General features: G+C 35.8%; 1 protein-coding gene across 1 annotated transcript in view; it reads right to left on the reverse strand.

Annotated features, from left to right (window-relative positions):
• Positions 1 to 7136: 7136 nt before the first annotated feature.
• Arih1 (ariadne RBR E3 ubiquitin protein ligase 1) overlaps positions 7137 to 17825 on the reverse strand; it is a 109425-nt gene continuing 98736 nt past the window's right edge. The window contains exons 11-14 of the mRNA XM_047541161.1: positions 15683 to 15740; positions 12706 to 12966; positions 11481 to 11593; positions 7137 to 10468 (exon numbers count right to left, since the gene is read on the reverse strand). Of these exons, the coding sequence (XP_047397117.1) occupies positions 10384 to 10468; positions 11481 to 11593; positions 12706 to 12966; positions 15683 to 15740 (517 nt within the window). The 3' untranslated portion in view covers positions 7137 to 10383. The remainder of the gene's footprint in view (positions 10469 to 11480; positions 11594 to 12705; positions 12967 to 15682; positions 15741 to 17825) is intronic.

The following is a 17825-nucleotide window of genomic DNA, read 5'->3' on the forward strand; positions in this document are numbered from 1 at the left end:
AAAATAAGAAGACCAATAATAATGAAGTGTTGTGGGGTTTATGGTATATATAAGTAAAATATAAAACAAAAATTGTACAATAATACATAATATTAAGTGTTGCACCTTCCAATAAAGTAGACCCTGGTAATAACTACTTAAATTCATTAAACAAAATTAGAAACCTATTTACACTAGCCACATGTAAGTATTCAATAACCACTAATTACCTACCATATTGTACAGCTCAGACAGAGAATATTCCTATCATTGTAGGAAGTTCTATTTGACAATGCTATTCTAGAGCAACAGAGATAGTAAAAATGTTTGCAGATCACATACAGTCTCCACCTCGTCTTCTCCTTCATTTTCCTCCTCTTCTTCCTTCTCCTTTTTATAACCTTCAAATAATATAAGCCAAGCAGAACATGGTGGCACACATCTGTAATCCCAGCAATTCTGGAGGCTGAGGCAGGAGGATTGGAAGTTTGAGGCTGGTCTTAGCTTAGGTCCTAAGTAATTTAGCAAGATCCTGTCTCAAAATAAAGGGTTGGGGATGTAGCTTAGTGATAAAGGATCCCTGGGTTAAATAAATCCCCAGTACCAAAAATAAAAATAATAATTTTTAAAACCTTGTAAAAATTTCTTCAAGGTTTTGCACAAAAACAGTCCATGGGCTAGATTTGGCCCATGGGACATAATTTGTCAACCCTTGAAATATACTGTTTTAACATAATAAAACCCTATGATAATAAAAGAAAATCAGATGAAATTAGGCAAACTAAATTTTATTTTGCTAATAAAAATTCTCAGCAAACTAGGACAAGAAATGAATTTCCTCAGGTTGGCAAAGGGCATTTATTTAAAAAAAAAAAAAAACAAACTTACAGTTAATATTACACTCCTTGGTAAAACAACAAAACCTTTACGCCTAATATTGAGAACAAGGCAAATATGTGTTTGTTTTTGTTTCAGTACTAAGGATTGAACACAGGGGCCCTCTACCACTGAGCTACATCCCTAACCTTTTTAAAATTTTGAAATAGGTTCTTGATAATTTGCCCAGGCTGGCCTCAAACTTGCTATAGTCCTGCCTCTGTTTCCTTAGTGGTTGGGATTACAGGTATGCACCACCACATCTGTCAAGGATCTGTATTTTATCATGTTTATTAAACATCATAGTAGATGTTGTAGCCAGTGTAGAAGGGCAAGACAACAAAATAAAAGGCATAAAAATGTTATTTGCAGATCATATTTTTGTGCATATATAATACTGTATGGATTCTACATTATGTTTAAAAGTAATAAATTTTAGCAAGGTGGCAGGATGAGATCAATGTACAAAGAAATTTTAATTCTGTATACTAGCAACAAACAAACAGAAAACTGGAATCAAAAATTAGTACTTAAGCCAGGCACGGTAGCACATTCCTGTAATCCCATAACTCGCGAGGCTGAGGGAGGAGGATTCTCAAGTTCAAAGTCAGCCTCAGCAACATAGTAAGATCCTGCCTGAAAATAAAAAATAAAAAGGGCTGGGGATGTGGCTAGTAGTTAAGCCTCCCTGGGATGAATCCCCAGTAACAAAAAAATAAAAATAAAAATAAAAATAATTTCTTGAAAAAATCAAGTACCTAAGGAAAAACAATCTTATGAAAGATAGCAAGTCCTATACAAGGAAAGCTACAAAACATTGCTATAAAAATATAACAGAAAATCTAATAAATGACAATGCATACCATATTCATGGTTTAATATAATAAAATATTCAATCTTCTTAAATTGACCTGTAGATTTAATGCAACCTTATCAAGATTCCTGCAGCCCTTTCTGAAAAATGACACTCATTCTAACATCTGTAGGGCAAAGCAAATAATGAAAATAATCTAGAATAACCAGCGCAATGCATATTTTTTAAATTAAACTGGGGATTGAACCTAGGGGCACTTTACCACTGACCTGCATTCCTAGTCTGTCTGTCTTATTTATTTTGAAACAGGGTCTTGCTAAGGTGTTGCGGATGGCCTCTAACTTATGATCCTCCTACCTCACCCTCCCAAGTGGCTGAGATTATAAGTGTGCATCACTATGCCCAGCTAATCAACTGATTTTCAACCAAAGTGCTAAGTAGATCTAATGGGTAATATAAAATCTTTTAAAATGAATGTTACAGTAACTGAATATCCTTGTCAAAATGAAACCTCAATCTGTTAGAAAAAATTAATTTGAAATGGATCATATTCCTAAATTAAAACCCTCAACCATGACTGTAAAACCTCAAAACCATTAATTTAAGATGGATCACTGTGTCTGGCTACAACATAATTTTTAAGTGGGAAAAGACATGAAAAGTTACTTAAAGATATGCAGATGAAAGATAAGCATATGGAAAAAGTACTTATAACATTATTAATCAGGTAACAGTAACATAAATTAAAAATCAGTTACATCATTCCTTTAAAAATAGCTAATATAAAAACATTTAACTGGAAATATTGACAGATGTGAAGCAACTGGAACTTCATGTATCATTGAAAGGCATACAAAATGGTAAAACCACTGTGGGGAATAGGAGGGCAGTTTCTTATAAACACAAGCTTACTGTTTGACCTAGAAATTTTTTACTCTTAGATATTTATCCAAGTGAAATGAAAACACATATCTACGAAAAAAGTAAAAAACAAAAACACTCAAATTGCCCCAACTGGAAACAACCTTCTCAAAAAAAAGGGCTAAACGAATTGTGGTATATTTATAGAATGAAATGCTGTTCAGCAATAAAGAATATTCCACTGATACATACAATACGGATGAGTCTTTAACACATTATAAATGAAAGAAATCAGATGCAAGAGTATATGCCCTATGATCCATTTACATAAAATTCAAAAGCAGGCAAAACAAATCATTAGTGATAAAAACCACCAAGTGATCACTGGAGTGGTATGGGGCTCAAAGATGATTTTTAAGGTACTTGATGAGAACTTAATTGCAATATTCTTTAACTTCTTTTGTGTGGTCACTACGCAGATGTGCACCATTGCCAAAATACCCAAATGAACACTTAAGATGTGTTTGCAATTTACTATATATAAATTTCTATATATCAATTTAAAATGTGAGAATTCTGAGGGCATCCGTTTCCAACTCTTTACTGACCTATCTGATCTGCTCAATTCAGTGATTTGAGGGCACCTATCTGTTCAGGGTTAGCCTGCTTGATTATGAAATTTATCTTAGAGGTCACACAGTCTGGATTCCCCCCAAAACAGCATTTGGAACCTGTAAAGCAATTTTACAGAACCAACCATCTTATTTACATTAGTTAGTGTGCAAACAATTGATCACTGTAAGGCACTGACTTGTACTAAGTTATTACAAGAATACATCACAGAGTTCTTTGAAAATACATTTTTTAGCCTACTTTATTGCAAGTTGGTCAGAAAGGGTAAAAACTAATTCTTCAAAGTCATGCAAAACACTATCACCAACCATTAGGCATATTTTCTGGCATCTGCTGCCAAGACTTTTACAATATTCCAAATTTATTATCAGGATTTTTAGATACAAAATAATTTCCTATTCAAACCAAGCATCTATTCCAAAGCAGGTGGACACTCAGGTCATGTTTCATCCCTTATTAGAAAACTCTACCATTTGCCCTAGTTAGGTAAAAATGAACCACAAGTCACGATATGTGGTAGGAATTTATTAGCACGCAAACAACTTTGTTTATACCAGGAAGACCAGCTATTAGATTATAAATGACTTGAGAGCAGGTGCAAAAACAATTTTAGTGCATTTCATTAGGATGTCTACTGCTCAAGAAGGCTCACAAAAGTTGCTCCGTAAATGATTATCACTTTATGATGCTGTTCTCCAAGAAAATGGTGATCTGCAAAGGTGGGAGTACACATAGCAAGAGATTTACCCTGCAAGAGAAAACTGGGACATTCAAGTAGCATCTTTGGATAGGGTCCCCCCAAAATTTTAGGACAAAATCCTGCTCTGTTTGCTCAATTGTTAGGCATCTCAATTTTGCCAACTGATTCCACAGAGCCTGATCCACATTGCACAAGGCCTAGATTTAAAATTCTAATAGCCATTTAATGTGCACTGAAGTGGACACTGCTTTGTTATTATGCACACGGAAGAAAACTGGGATCATCAGAAGGAAATCTAAAATCTATAGGAACACATTTTCAGTCTACATGCTTTATAGGGAACACTGTCAACTACAGGGTATTGGTTTTGTATTTGTATAACCACCCTCCAGATTTTCACCCTGAAATTTGAATGCTCTGTGGTGAAAGGCAGGCAGTTTGATGGGTAAAGATCAAACTTTTACACATGTATTAGGGAAGAGAAATTTACATCAGATGTTAACTCAGGAAATGTTACTTTAGGTATAGAGTTAATATTAATTGAAAGTAAGACTGGTCTTCTGAAAAGGGCTTTGAAGTATGGAGACTTGTATTTCTTAACTCTCATTAAATTGTTAGGGTGTCTCCCAAATGTGTCTGGGCGGCAAGGGGGATGTAAGCCATATATTCATGTGTTCTTAACAGAAAAGAGCTACAAGTAAGAATTGGTTATTGAGTTTTCAAGGCAATCAAAGGCTAAAGGTCCTCTAGTCTAGAAATTTTAGCCAGTGTTTTTGGGTAAGGCTGTTTGAGCAGCAGCTATAGTGTGTTTCATATAGTATAAATGTCAACTGTGGCTTCAGCTCTTTTAATCGGCTAAGTAGCCCTGGGCAATACATTCTCTTAAGTAGAAGAGTTAAGAGCATCAGACAAATCAACAGACCCTTTGTTCACTGCTGTACCTCCCCAAGTGCCTGGCACTTTGGGTGTTGACCGAAGGAACCTAGGTTTGAGACTTCATTCCACCACTTGCCTTCCTCTGAATCTGTATTTTATTTATATAATGGGATTATGGATTTAAATGAAACAAACATGAAGCATTTAGTAAACAATAAATAGCCATAATGACCTATTATATACTAGTACCTTACATTTATTTAAAAAGAAAACTTTTGTGGCATTTCAGTTTTGTAAGACAACTTCTACAATGCATATAAAGCTAATTGTGATCTCCAAGATCAGCCATCCTATCCACTGGGGTAAGCCACATTTGTTCTGATGATCCTGCCACAGATGCATTGGTTCAACCTGTGTCTGGTCCAATCTCAAGTTATGGAGTAAGGAACAAGAAAATCAGAAACTGCTGAAGATAGAATGATGTGGATATAAATGACAGACAATACCAGTATAAGGGTCCAAAATGGTTTTCCAGTTCCTAGGTATGATCCTGCTTTCGGGAGCCTACAGCTTTTTATCAGAAGTTAGCACTGATGTGCTTGTTTTTAAGTAGGTTTTGTCCACCCTGACCCCTGGACTGAAGATGGAACTCAGTGCATGTGTGCTAGCCAATGACTCTTAACACTGAGTTATACCCCAGCCTTTTTAATTGAGACAGAGTCACACTAAGTTGCTCAGCAAAACTTGCTATCTTTCTGCCTTAGTCTTCCAAGGAGCTGGGATCACAGGTGTGTGCCAATGCTCCTGTAGTCCATTTACTTTTGTTTGACCCTCAGGATATTTTTGTAAAACAAACAACAAAGCATAACAGAATGAGTGTTACCTCTCAAAGCCTACTCTTGTAGACATCTGACTTTGAGTCTTCTGAATTACTTTGAGACCTTGGATTACTACCACAATATGCTGGGTAGCATACTATGGCCAGAAAAAAAAGCATATCCATAGCCCCAAATCATATTATAGTCTGAAAACTGCTTCCCATAAGACTCTCATGTTAGTTACTTTTCCACTCACTTCCCACAATGCTTACTGTTTATAATCTTCTTAAAACTCCAAAGGTCATTCAATTCCAAGGATGAGGCTGAAATCAAATGTATATCTGTTGTTTGGTGCATTTTCAGTTATCAGTAATAAAATAAATCCTGTATCAAGTTCCAATACTACCCAAAATTCTTTACATTGGAAATAACTAGATCAACAACTACAAATTAGTTGGGCATTATTTATCAAATCTATTCATGCTAAATCATTTACTTTCAACCATTACATATAATCACCTTTACATGAGGACTTACTACCCTAATCTGCATGATGAAAAGGGTTTCTATTCATGGCTGGTTTCTAACAATGAGGCAAAATATAAGATATTAGTTGTAAATTCTGCCAACAACAAATTAAAAATCACAAATAGTATACAACAAGACTCTTTATCAGTAGCAGTGGTAGGCATTCACGTAGTCTTTGATATGGTTTAAAAGTACAACACTATATATATCTAAGAACTACATTTCCTGATCCTGAATACTAGGCCATTTTGAGATGAGAATAAGAAAATTATATAGACAGGTAGAGTTTGATGTTGTTTGGGTCCCAGACTGAAGAAAATTGTGAACTCTAATTATAGACCCAATAAAACCAAATTAAACTGCCTAAAATCTGGACTTAGAATAGCAATAACTCTCCAACTTTGAGACTTTCTACAAGAAAATTCTCCTGCTTCAGCCCTTTCAGAAATATCAGCTTCTAACAGTGAGCAAAATGGAGTAACATAAAGGAGTTTTGAGGTTGAGAATGACTTTTGATATTATCTTATCTTTTAAAAAATTGATATTCAGTTGGGTGCAGTGGCACATGCCTGTAATCACACTGACTCAGGCAGCTAGGAAGGAGGACTGCAAGTTTGAGACCAGCCTCAGCAACATAGCAAGGCCCTGAGCACCTTAGTGAGACCCTGTCTCAAAAAAAAAAAAAAAAAAAAAAAAAAAAAAAACAGGGCTGAGAATGTAGCTCAGTGGTAAAGCAACCCTGGGTTAAATCCCCAGTACCAAAATAAAATTTAAATATTCAAAGATCTATTAAGCATCTAATGTGTATCACTGTTAAAAACACAAATAGCAATCTAAATTCAATGTTCAAGACAAAGAAACTGGAAAGTTTTCAATAAAATACTCTGAAGGCTTCATTTAACCAAGGGCTAAATGCAAAGAAACTGAAACAAATCTTGACATATTAAGTAGCTAAACAGTGAATAAGGTACATAATACATACAAAGTGGCTACTAGCCACCTATAGGTCACTTTTTTTTAACTCTAAAATAAACATAAGTAACTAATGGAATAACAAAATAAAAGTTTATTTTATTAGAATTAGGAATGTTCTTTCCCTCTGGGCAACCTGAACAGTCCAGTTACAATGAAAATCTAAGAACAGTTATTTCCACAGCACAGGGTGCTCTATGCACAAAATTACAGGGTTAGGAGCATTTAATCAATTCACCGATCTGATTGTCTCACCAACCCACCCCATCCCATCCCCCAAGTGCTCTATACCGGGATATATAGCTAAAAGAATTTGTCACATTAAGTCCTTTCCTCTCTTCTACTAAATTTCAGTTCCTAATCAAGGCTGAACCACATATTACACTGCAGATGCAACCATTTCAAATTAAGTCAGTCAGTCTTGGATCTGTTGTATTATGTGTGTATGTATACACATGTGCATTTAATATATTTATTTAAACACACATAAAACATACAATCTGGGTCGCAGCAGAATTACACAAAATTTAGTCTGGTGATATTATATGCTACTCCATTTTACCACTATTGTTTGTGTCCTGAGCTTTGGATCAAAATCGTTTTATAAGTCATTTAAGTCCATCTGCTATTCAATGAATTGTACAAATGAAGCATGCACTTTTCAAAAGACAATGTAAATGACCTCAAGAAAACAGGGAGACCCTGGTGCTTACTGTGAATAGAGCCCTCTGATAGACTTAGGTGAAATAGGGAAGCTGTCACACAATATGGCTTGCCTATCCCAGCGGGAAAGGGGCGCTAAAGCTAACAATGAAAGCAATTAACTCTGGGAATTCCGTCAAATACAGAGATAGCTGTTAAAAGCTTGGAAGTGGAAAAGACAGTTCACCTTGATCCATATGAAATTAGGAAATGCACCCACAACTGCAATATCCTCAGGTAGTATGCCAACACTGGAACTAGAAAGCATCTCTAGAAAGCACTGTTCCTCCATGGGTGGGGGCTGATATTATTAAGTGCACACACTGTTTTTGTATACTTGTTGCAAAGGGAGCAAGTGAGGAGGGTGTAGGACACTCAAACCTAGATACTGCAGAGATTTTTCTTTAAACACCACACATACACAAAGCATTTTAAGGGAGTCACATGTGTCTACTTAGCAACTCTGGTTGTTTCTCAAAGTTACAGGGGAGGGGGATCTCTTTAGTTTTGATAAATATATTTTAAGATTGATACAGTAATTTAAAGTAAAATAAAGTCAAATGGATGATTGGTGAAGGAAGAGAAGAGGGAAGAAGCAGACAGTGAGTTCAGATTTGCACCTGAGGTGGCAAGGAAAGGGAAGAAAAAGCGTACAGGAAAAGTCGATCCTAAAGCAACAAGTGGTTTAAGGAAGCAGCATAATACACTCAGCAAACATTCACTGATTTTTGATGAGAAAAGAACAGTTGCAAGTACATCTCATGTAACAACCTTTTCTAAAAGGAAAAGTAGGGTTGATTCAGCAAAGCCTAACTTAGGCAAAAGGCCAGAGGAAAGTGAACCTACTTCCCAATGGAGTAATAAGATGTACAATGCAAGAGCAGACATAGCTGCCTCACAAATGGTAAACACTCCCTAGGCACAAGACATTTAAAGGAAGACAAAGAGGTCCTCAGCCAAAACTGGTCTTAATATTTAGACCTCTTAATCTAGTTGCCTAGTTCACTCTGCACACTTGTATAAAACTGACAGATTTAGGGATGCTGACCTGTTGAAAAATACCACAGCCAGAATGCCTAAACAAGTATATAGTTAATAAAACCACCACCATCCTTTACTTTTAACATAGCTCTTAGTAGAAATTTCATAAAAATGGACATCACAGCTAAAATGCATTATTAATTCTCCTATCTGCTGACAATAGAAAAGAAGCAAACTCAGTGATTTCTAGTTAAATACACTGGATGGGAATACCATGTTCTAGGGGTGTTTGCCTTCAAACTGAACCCACAGCAACACACACAAGCAATTTCAATATCCGCCATTTTAAATTCACAATTTTAGACTAAGTGAATGGCTATTTATTTATATTTAAAGCAAAAACATTCTATTTGACACCCTAATGAAGAGAAGGGGTAAGAGCCATAACTAAAATTTTGAAAGGCTCAAAGCAGCAATTAAGGGAAAACAAAAACAGGAAAAAAAAAATTGTGAAATGCTTCCTCTGGATGTGAGGGAGCGCCTAGGAAGCCTATAGCTGTGTGCATGACATGGGTGCACAAGGCCTTGGGGAGAGGCATAAAGCCATAGAGGGGGCAACAGCGGAGAACAGGATCATTCATGAACTGAGGCATCAAAACTTCCTGTTGTAGTCTTTAACAGGCCAGAGTATTTAGTCAGAACTTGACTGCCCTGTTCCTGATCCAGGGCTGGGAATTCAAGGCATGAGGCCCATGGCCAGCAAAAGACATAACAAAACCAGAAAGGGCAAAGTAATCTCAAGAAAGGGAAATTGAAGAGCTCTAGTTAGGTCTTCCAGAGGTAATAAACAAACACACCCTTTATCCCAACCCCAACCCTGGAAAGATAAAGCAAACTAAAAGAAAATGCACAGCAAATAGACATAATCTTGAAGATTTTTAAAGAATAAATATTTTTTGTAATTAAACATTATGCAAACACGTGCCACGCTTGCTTTGTCCATGCATATGCGCTATATACAATTTTGAAAAATACTGTGTTGTCCTTTTGTTTTAAAAGTCATATACAAAGTTTTTTTGTTTTTTGTTTGTTTAATCCTCTTGCTGCCTACCCCCTTCCCCATCCCAAGAATTTTCTTTACAAGGAGCTAATCATCATTCACTCATGACCTTGGGGTATGAGAGAAAGAGAGTCAGTCTGTGTGTGTGGGTATATTTGTATGTAAGGGAAGAAGGGAAAGAGGTACTTTACCAAAGTACAACAAAATGGCTGGTTTGGACATGAAAAGCAGTGTCAAGGAGCTATTTGAAACTGTACTACACTTAGGAAAAAGAAAAAGAAAAAAGGAGTCAGCTTTGAGAATGAAGCTACGTTACAAGTTAAAGTTGGAGGGCTTTTAGTGTGTCTGTCACACTTTTGTTGGCGGCCTAGAATACTGTTGTACAATGGTTTATCTACCTTTTTTATTACAATATAATTTACTTAAACTTTCCGTTAACAAAACAGAATTCTGGTACTACAGACCAGCGGTATCATAATAGGCTTAGTGCCTCCTTGTTTGTGTTTGTGTTTTTGTTTTGTTTTAATTGCATGAGCACTCTAGATGGTAAAGTTTTCAGAGTTCATTTTATGCAGGGCCATTCTCAGTCCTCAATGTACTCCCACAGATCTTTTTCATAGCCTTCATGCACATGCTGTAACAAAACCCTTCGTCGACTCTCACAGTATCTGTAGTCAAAGAGAAAAAACAAAAACAAAAACAAAAACTTGTCGTCAGCCTCTAATAATAAAAGAGAGGCATATTTTTCTTAAAGCATCCCTACAGTTTATCTAGAGATAGAATCAAGAACATGTTTTTAATAGGCACATTTTCAAGGTCTAGATGTACACATACATCAAACTGCTTTTAATGTCACAAGTATTTTTTTGAAAGTTAGGCCTTCCAGTCTCTAATTTTAGAGTCATATAAAGTGTTTTAAGTTCTGATGAACCTTTGGAATCATGTTTTAATCCCATAGCTCTACAGTTAACTATTTCAGAAAGGAGTAATTTCATGGGCTATTTATTCACAACTGTAAAATCTGTTAATTATGAAAGTTATAAACACAATGTAATAGCTATTGTTGGCTAAGAAAAGTAAAAATCATTAGTTAGGATTAAATCTTATTGTCTTCCAAATTCCCAGTTTCCTTCTACTATTTAAAAAGATATTATCATTTACAGGATAAAATTAGGGGAAAAGAGCTTTGTGTTGAGAAATCAAACATTTTACATCTGTAGCTTAAGAGATGCCATAGCTCTGAAATATCTTCTACTCCCATAACAGAGTGTCTCTCTCTTTAAGAGAGAAAAAAAAACAAAAAATCTAATAAAAACTCTAAAAAGAAAGTTTGTACAGCTCACTTGTCAAGAGCCATGATCCAGGATTCCCAGGATAATACCAACAATTCTATTCTCTCACCATAATGCCCACTTTTCCTTTTAAAGATCTTTCTTCCTTATGGGTAACAAATGAATAAAGTAGAATCAGACAGTATGATAAGTGGTTGAATTCTTCCTCTATGCTTCACCCGTACTACTATCTGTAACTTGTTGCCCAATGGACATAAAAAAAAATCTGTGGGAAACTGCTCAGTGCTGGTTATGTTAAACACAAGTTTCACAATACCAAACTTCACCATTAAGGCATTCGAGACCACTACTAGAAGAAAATTTTGCACAACAGCTATTAAAATCTTACCTGTACTTATCTTGTACTTTCTGCTTTATATCCTGCAGAGAATCTTGGGAAATATCTCGTTCGAGGTAGCCCGAAAGCACCTCCGTGGCATTCTCTAGATCTGCTTGGTTATTCTGCAAGAGAAATAATACATAATAAATGTTGCCTTCAAATTAAAGCAAAAAGATAAACCATTTTAACTGGTTTGTTGACTACAGACCACTCTCAACACTGACACTTTCACCTATAGGAATATATTCTCTCTTTTCCAGAACAATTTTTTAAAACTTCAAAAAAGCTACAAATCTATCCACTACTGCCTCTGCAAGAATACTGAGGACAATTTGAAAGAACTGAAAGTCTTTTGGAACCTTCTAGATCTGAAAGCTATTCTTTATTAAAAACTCAAAGGAAACTTGAATTAAAAACCAAAACCCACTTTTGCTCACATTTTTGCTGCAGCTATACCTGGTACACCTATTTCAGAAAACAATGTATAGGGCTGGGGAGATAGCTCAGTCGGTAGAGTGCTTGCCTTGCAAGCACAAAGCCCTGGATTTGATCCCCAGCACCGCAAAAAAAAAAAAAAAAAAAAACAATGTATAGAAAATTAAAATTTTATTATCCTTTAGAACTATAGCCAGTTCCATAAAAGGTACTCATCTAAATTTCCATCTGCTAGTCAGTATTATTGTCAACCCACTTATGGGTATCAATATTTCATGCATCAATTTTAAATGATCATCTTTACTTGAAAAACCTTTACTGCTTAAAGCCCCTCTTTTAGTCATCACTCTCCACAATAAGTAACCATCATATTAACTTCTAATAGCAGAGATTAGTCGAGTCTGAATAAAGGTTTTTACTGAGAACTTATGATGTGACAGGTGGTGCACAAACAAATTACCTGGATCTCTCAAACCTCGTAATATACTAAAAAGGTAATATTCCCATTTTAAAAGAGAAATAAGTAATTTGCTCCAAATCAACAGAGCCAAGACAAGTTTCAAATCTAGGGCTCATTTCAGAACTTGCACACTTAGTTACTAGCTGGCTAAATACATCAATTTGAATGGAGTTTAGTACAAAAAATAAAAATTTCTCATATCTTTCTAATAAATACTATGTTTATCAACATTGTCTGAACCAATGGGAATCTTTAAAACCCTCTACAAATATCTATGAAAAACCAAGTAGTCCTACAACACAAGGTGGGCTTTTTCCCTTTCTGGGAATTCATTCTTACCTCAAAGATAATGGACTGGTTATTCTTTTTGAGGTAGAAAGCGAAGACATAAGTGTACATGAGTGTGGCACGACACTGGCAGAGGACATCAACTGCTTTCTTCAGGAACTGCACCTCAATCCAGGACATGTTGTGCTGTTGCATCTCCTCCATTTTCTGCTTCACCTGAGCATACAGTTTGTGCTCGAAGCGTAGACTCTGCATGTGGTTCATATAGCGATTACAGTAGAACAGGTACCTCTGCAGGGCTGCTCTAGATCGCTGACCCATTAAGAAAAATAAAGGTCATATAATTACTATGCTCAAAACTCAGTATCAATTACATTATGTAATACTCCCACATCTGAGTATATAGCCAAAAGAACTGAAATCATGTTGAAGGGATACTTGCACTTCCATGTTTTTACAACATTGTTCAAAAAGAGCCAAGATATGGAACCAATCTAAGTGTCTATTAATGAATGAATGAACAAAGAAAATGCGGTATACCTACACAGTGGAATACTACTCAATCTTCTTTAAAAAAAAAAAAAAAAAAAAAAGGTGGGGGGGGATTCTGTTTCTTGTGACAAAGTGGATCAACCTGGAGAACCTATGCTAAACCTGGCACAGAAAGACAATACTGTATGATCTTATTTAACTTACAGAAGTAGAGAGCAGAATGATGGTTAGGTGAGACTGTGGGGTGAGCAGGTGAGGAAAGGGGAATTACTGATCAATGGGTACAGTTTCAGACACACAGGAGGACTAAGTTTTCAGATCTACTGCATGGAAGGGGGACTACAGTCTTGGTTATTTAGTATGCCTTGAATGCTCTACTATACTTTCCAATATAGCAGCTATGAGCTACATTTAAACTTAAAATTTAAAAAATTAGTCTCTTAGCACTCAATAGTCACATCTGTGGTCAGTAGCTACCAAAACTAGACAGTGGATATAAAGAACATTTTCATCATTCCAAAATGTTCTGTTGGATAATACTGTTCTATACCATGAAATAAGATGTAAAAAGCAGAATTTTTTTTTTCCTCTCAGTATGGGGTACGAGTGGGGGGAGTGGTAGTACAGTAACACTAAATTTAAAAAACCCAGCCATGAAGCCATCAACAGTAATTTCAGCAAACAACATATATGCCAAATGAATCGAGTTTTGCTGATTTTGTAGTTTTCTTAGTTTGGCTGTACAGTTGTTAAGAGCATAAGAGTTTACAATTGGGTTTATGCTTATACACATTTAAGTAATATTCTAATGAATATATTTAAATCAATATTGGAATTTGAAGAAATATTTTTCTCTTTTAAAGGACCTAAATAAAGCCTATGAAATACTCATAATTTATAATTACAAAAGACATGGTGCTTTTCCCGTTTTTTTTTTTTTTTTTTTTTTTTTTTTTGTAGTACTGACAATTGAGCCATTTAACCAGGGATTGAACCCAAGGATGCTTACCAATGAGATACATTCCACAATGTATAATCTAAAAAAAGTTTTTTTGGTACTGGAATTGAACCTAGTAGAGCTTTACCACTGAAATACATCCCCAGTCATTCTCTTTATTTTGAGTGGCATTCAGAAAAGCAAAGAAACAAACCACCAGGAAGTAGCCAACAACCTTGCCCAACTGAGTGTCCATGCTCCAATTTTGTGGTATCAGCCTAGTTATCTGTTTAATTATGACTACATACTAGAAGATAGCGGTATTTTATTTTGAGGTAGAGTCTAAGTTGCTGAGGCTGGCCTTGAACTTACTTGCAAGCCTCCTAACTCAGCCTCCTAGGTTGCTAGGATTTAAGGTTGGCATCAGAATGTCCAGATTTTTAAATTTTTATTAATTGATTAATTAATTTATGATACTGGGGATTGAATCCAGGGGCACTTTACCACTGAGCTACATCACCAGCTTTTTTGAGATAGGGTCTCAAAAAAGTTGCTGAGACGGGTCTTGAACTTGCCTCATTCTCCCCAGTTACTAGGGAAATAAGCATGGTGCTCTTATACCTGGCTATTTTTATTTTGAGGTGTCATCTTGCTAAATTGCCAAGAGTGTCACTAAACTGCTGAGGCTGACCTCTATTTTGCAATCTTTCTGCCTCAGCCTCCCAAGACACTGGGATTCACAATATTTTCAAATCCAACAATTTAACAGACTACATAACATATATATATGGCTGAGAAAACCATTTGAAAGTAGTATTTTGAGGAAAAAGAATGGACAAATGTAAGAACTATTAAATTCCAGGGTTCTATAATTAGGACAGAATTACCACACTGAAAGGAACTCAAAGTGATGTAACATATAATCCATGCCTAATCTTTGAATTCCTTCTATAATTGCAGGTCATTTCTCTATCTGGTAATAGGGAATTCCCCAATTTCTGAGACAATTCATTTCAAATCAGCTCATCTATAAGTATTAGAACTTCCTGAGCAATGAGGTAAAAACAAAAACAAAAAAAAAAGAGTGACATATTGCCTATAAATAGCACAAGGGTCATTTAACAATTGTTCTCTACTCTCCTGTTTTAGCAGGGGGTGGGAGTGAGTGGTATCAAGACACTAGTAATAACTGAAATTATGCAACCTGACTAGATTAATTAAAAGCAAGTCAAGAAATAAGAATGTTCCTGATAAGCATTTTTAGATAAGATTCCCTTTCTAAACATAAACAGATATGCTGTATTTAATGGAGTGTCTATTCACATTTGGGGCCAGGGTAAGACTGGGAATTGAAACCAGTTCAGTTGAGCCCTTTTCATAAGCTATATCCCCAACGCCTTTTATTTTTTTTTTTTAATTTTGAGATAGGGTCTTGCTAAGTTGCTTAGGGCCACAGTAAATTGCTGGGATTATAGGCGTGCACTACCACATCCGGTTTCCACAAATCTTTCAAAATTGAAAACTTCTGTTAAATTATTCCCCAATGAATATACAATGTGCATTCCTATTCAACCGTTATCCTATTATAAATGTACTTACCTCCTGTGCATCTCTTGCTGCCTTTGCATCATCCTCATTATAGCGGTTACAGTTGTACCTTTAAGTAAATTAAAAGGATTCCATAAAGCCATAAATCAATGAAAAGGAAATAAACCAGAGAATACTCTTTTCTTTTAAAGAAGTTAACCTTTACTTATTTGTTTTTATGTGGCGCTGAAGATCAAATCAGTGCCTCACCCATGCTAGGCAAGCACTCTACCACTGAGCTACAATCTGAGCCCTAAACCACAGAATTTAAAGCTGGATTTAGGGATTATTTAGAACCAACATTCTCATTTACAACAGATAAACTGAGAAGTTAAAATACCCAGGGTTCTACTGTTATTATAATAAGATTATTAGGCTATTCCAAGGAACTGAAAGGGTTGTTAAATGTAACACACTCCTAGTGTTTGAATTCTCTGTAATATTTGATCCATTCTCTATCCAGTAACAGGGAACTCATCTTTTGAGGCAGTGCATTCCAAATCAGCTTATCTATAATCATTATAAAACGATGTTTTCTAGAAGTTCCATTCACTATCTGTAGTTTCTAACTCCATTTTGAAGAGATTATCTTATCTCGTGGGTCCTCTGTTATTCAAACCTAATATTTCTGATTTTCTAGAGTTATTCACCTTATCTGCTCTTTTATAAGTCAAAGAGAACCAATAATTGGCAGCCTACTCTGTAACAGACGCTGTGCTATGTGCTTTACATGCTATCACAGTTAATTAAGTGACATTTAAAACTGAAAGATACATTAAATATAAGGAAGGAAGGAGCACCCCCATAGAAGTCAGTTCAAAGTAGATATAAGAGTGGCATTTCCTTTGTTCTGGTTACTGCATCTCTTTTTGGGAGACTACTTTCTGGGAGCAGCAGCTATACATGAGTACTAACTAAATAACATGTACTTGGCTAAGGACTTTAAATGTACTACCACATTTAACACCCTCAAAATACCATAAAAAATATGTATTATTCTTATTGAACAGATAAAGAATTACACTGGGTGGGAATGCGGAGGGAGTAGTGGGGATTGAACCCAGAGGCACTTTACCACTGAGCTACATCCCCAGCCCTTTTTATTTTTCACTTTGAGTCAGGGTCTCACTAAGTTGCTTAGGGCCTTGCCGGGTCACTGAAGCTGCCCTCAAACTTGTAATTCTCCTGCCTCAGCCTCCCCAAGTTGATGGGTTCACAGGTATGTCATCATGCCTGGTTTAAGAATTACATTTAGAGAATAAGTAATATACACAAAGAGGTATTTTAGAGCTGGAATTAAAAACAAACTTGCCTGCCAACAAAGACTCATGGTCTTATCCAGTGAGTATATTATTCATATGCTATTGCCATGTCTTCAGAATCTTTTTAGATCAAAAGGGAGGTCATTTTCTTTTAAAAACCCCAGTCCTCCCTCCTAAAGGAAGAGTTCTGAATTTAATTTATATGTTGTTAAACTGAATCTGTTGTTCCAGTTTATCTAGATTTGCAAGGGAGGTGAGGGAGGTGCTTGGGATTGAACCCAGGGCCTTGCACATGCTAATTAATAAGCACATGCTCTAATTGACTATGCTCCCAGCACCTTCAGGACATAACAGTCAATGTATATTCAATGTCTCTTTTATGTTAGTCCAAAATGTGCACGATTCTTCTATTAATTCAAGAAAATTATCAATAAAATTGACCAGAAACGCAGTATGCACTTAATATATTTGAGGGGAGGGGAGGCATGAAAGATAGCAAGCTTTCAGCAAGTTTTTAACGCAAGTTTTTAAAGCATTCCCAGCCTAAGGAAAACACAAATCCATCATGTGTACTATGAGAAGCAATTTATCCCAAAAATCCCTGCCCATACTCATTGAGTTGGCCACAAACTTCTCAGTCACAATTAAATACCCTGAAACCTAGAAAACATCCTATACTCCATCCTCCTATTCATATCATTTTATTCTGGAATTTCACATGAAAGAAAAACTAAGTTATATGATTCAGGTGTAGTTTGTGGAATCAAATCACAAATTTAAGAAATGTGGGATTACATTTTATCTGTTCCCAGTCTTTGATATTTCTGTATTTTCCACAATTACTCAGAAACAATCAACAATTGATCTCATCTTCAAGTTTCTGAAGTAACCCA

The sequence above is a fragment of the Sciurus carolinensis genome, chromosome 2, assembly GCF_902686445.1.
Source record: "Sciurus carolinensis chromosome 2, mSciCar1.2, whole genome shotgun sequence".
Taxonomy (NCBI): Eukaryota; Metazoa; Chordata; class Mammalia; order Rodentia; family Sciuridae; genus Sciurus; species Sciurus carolinensis.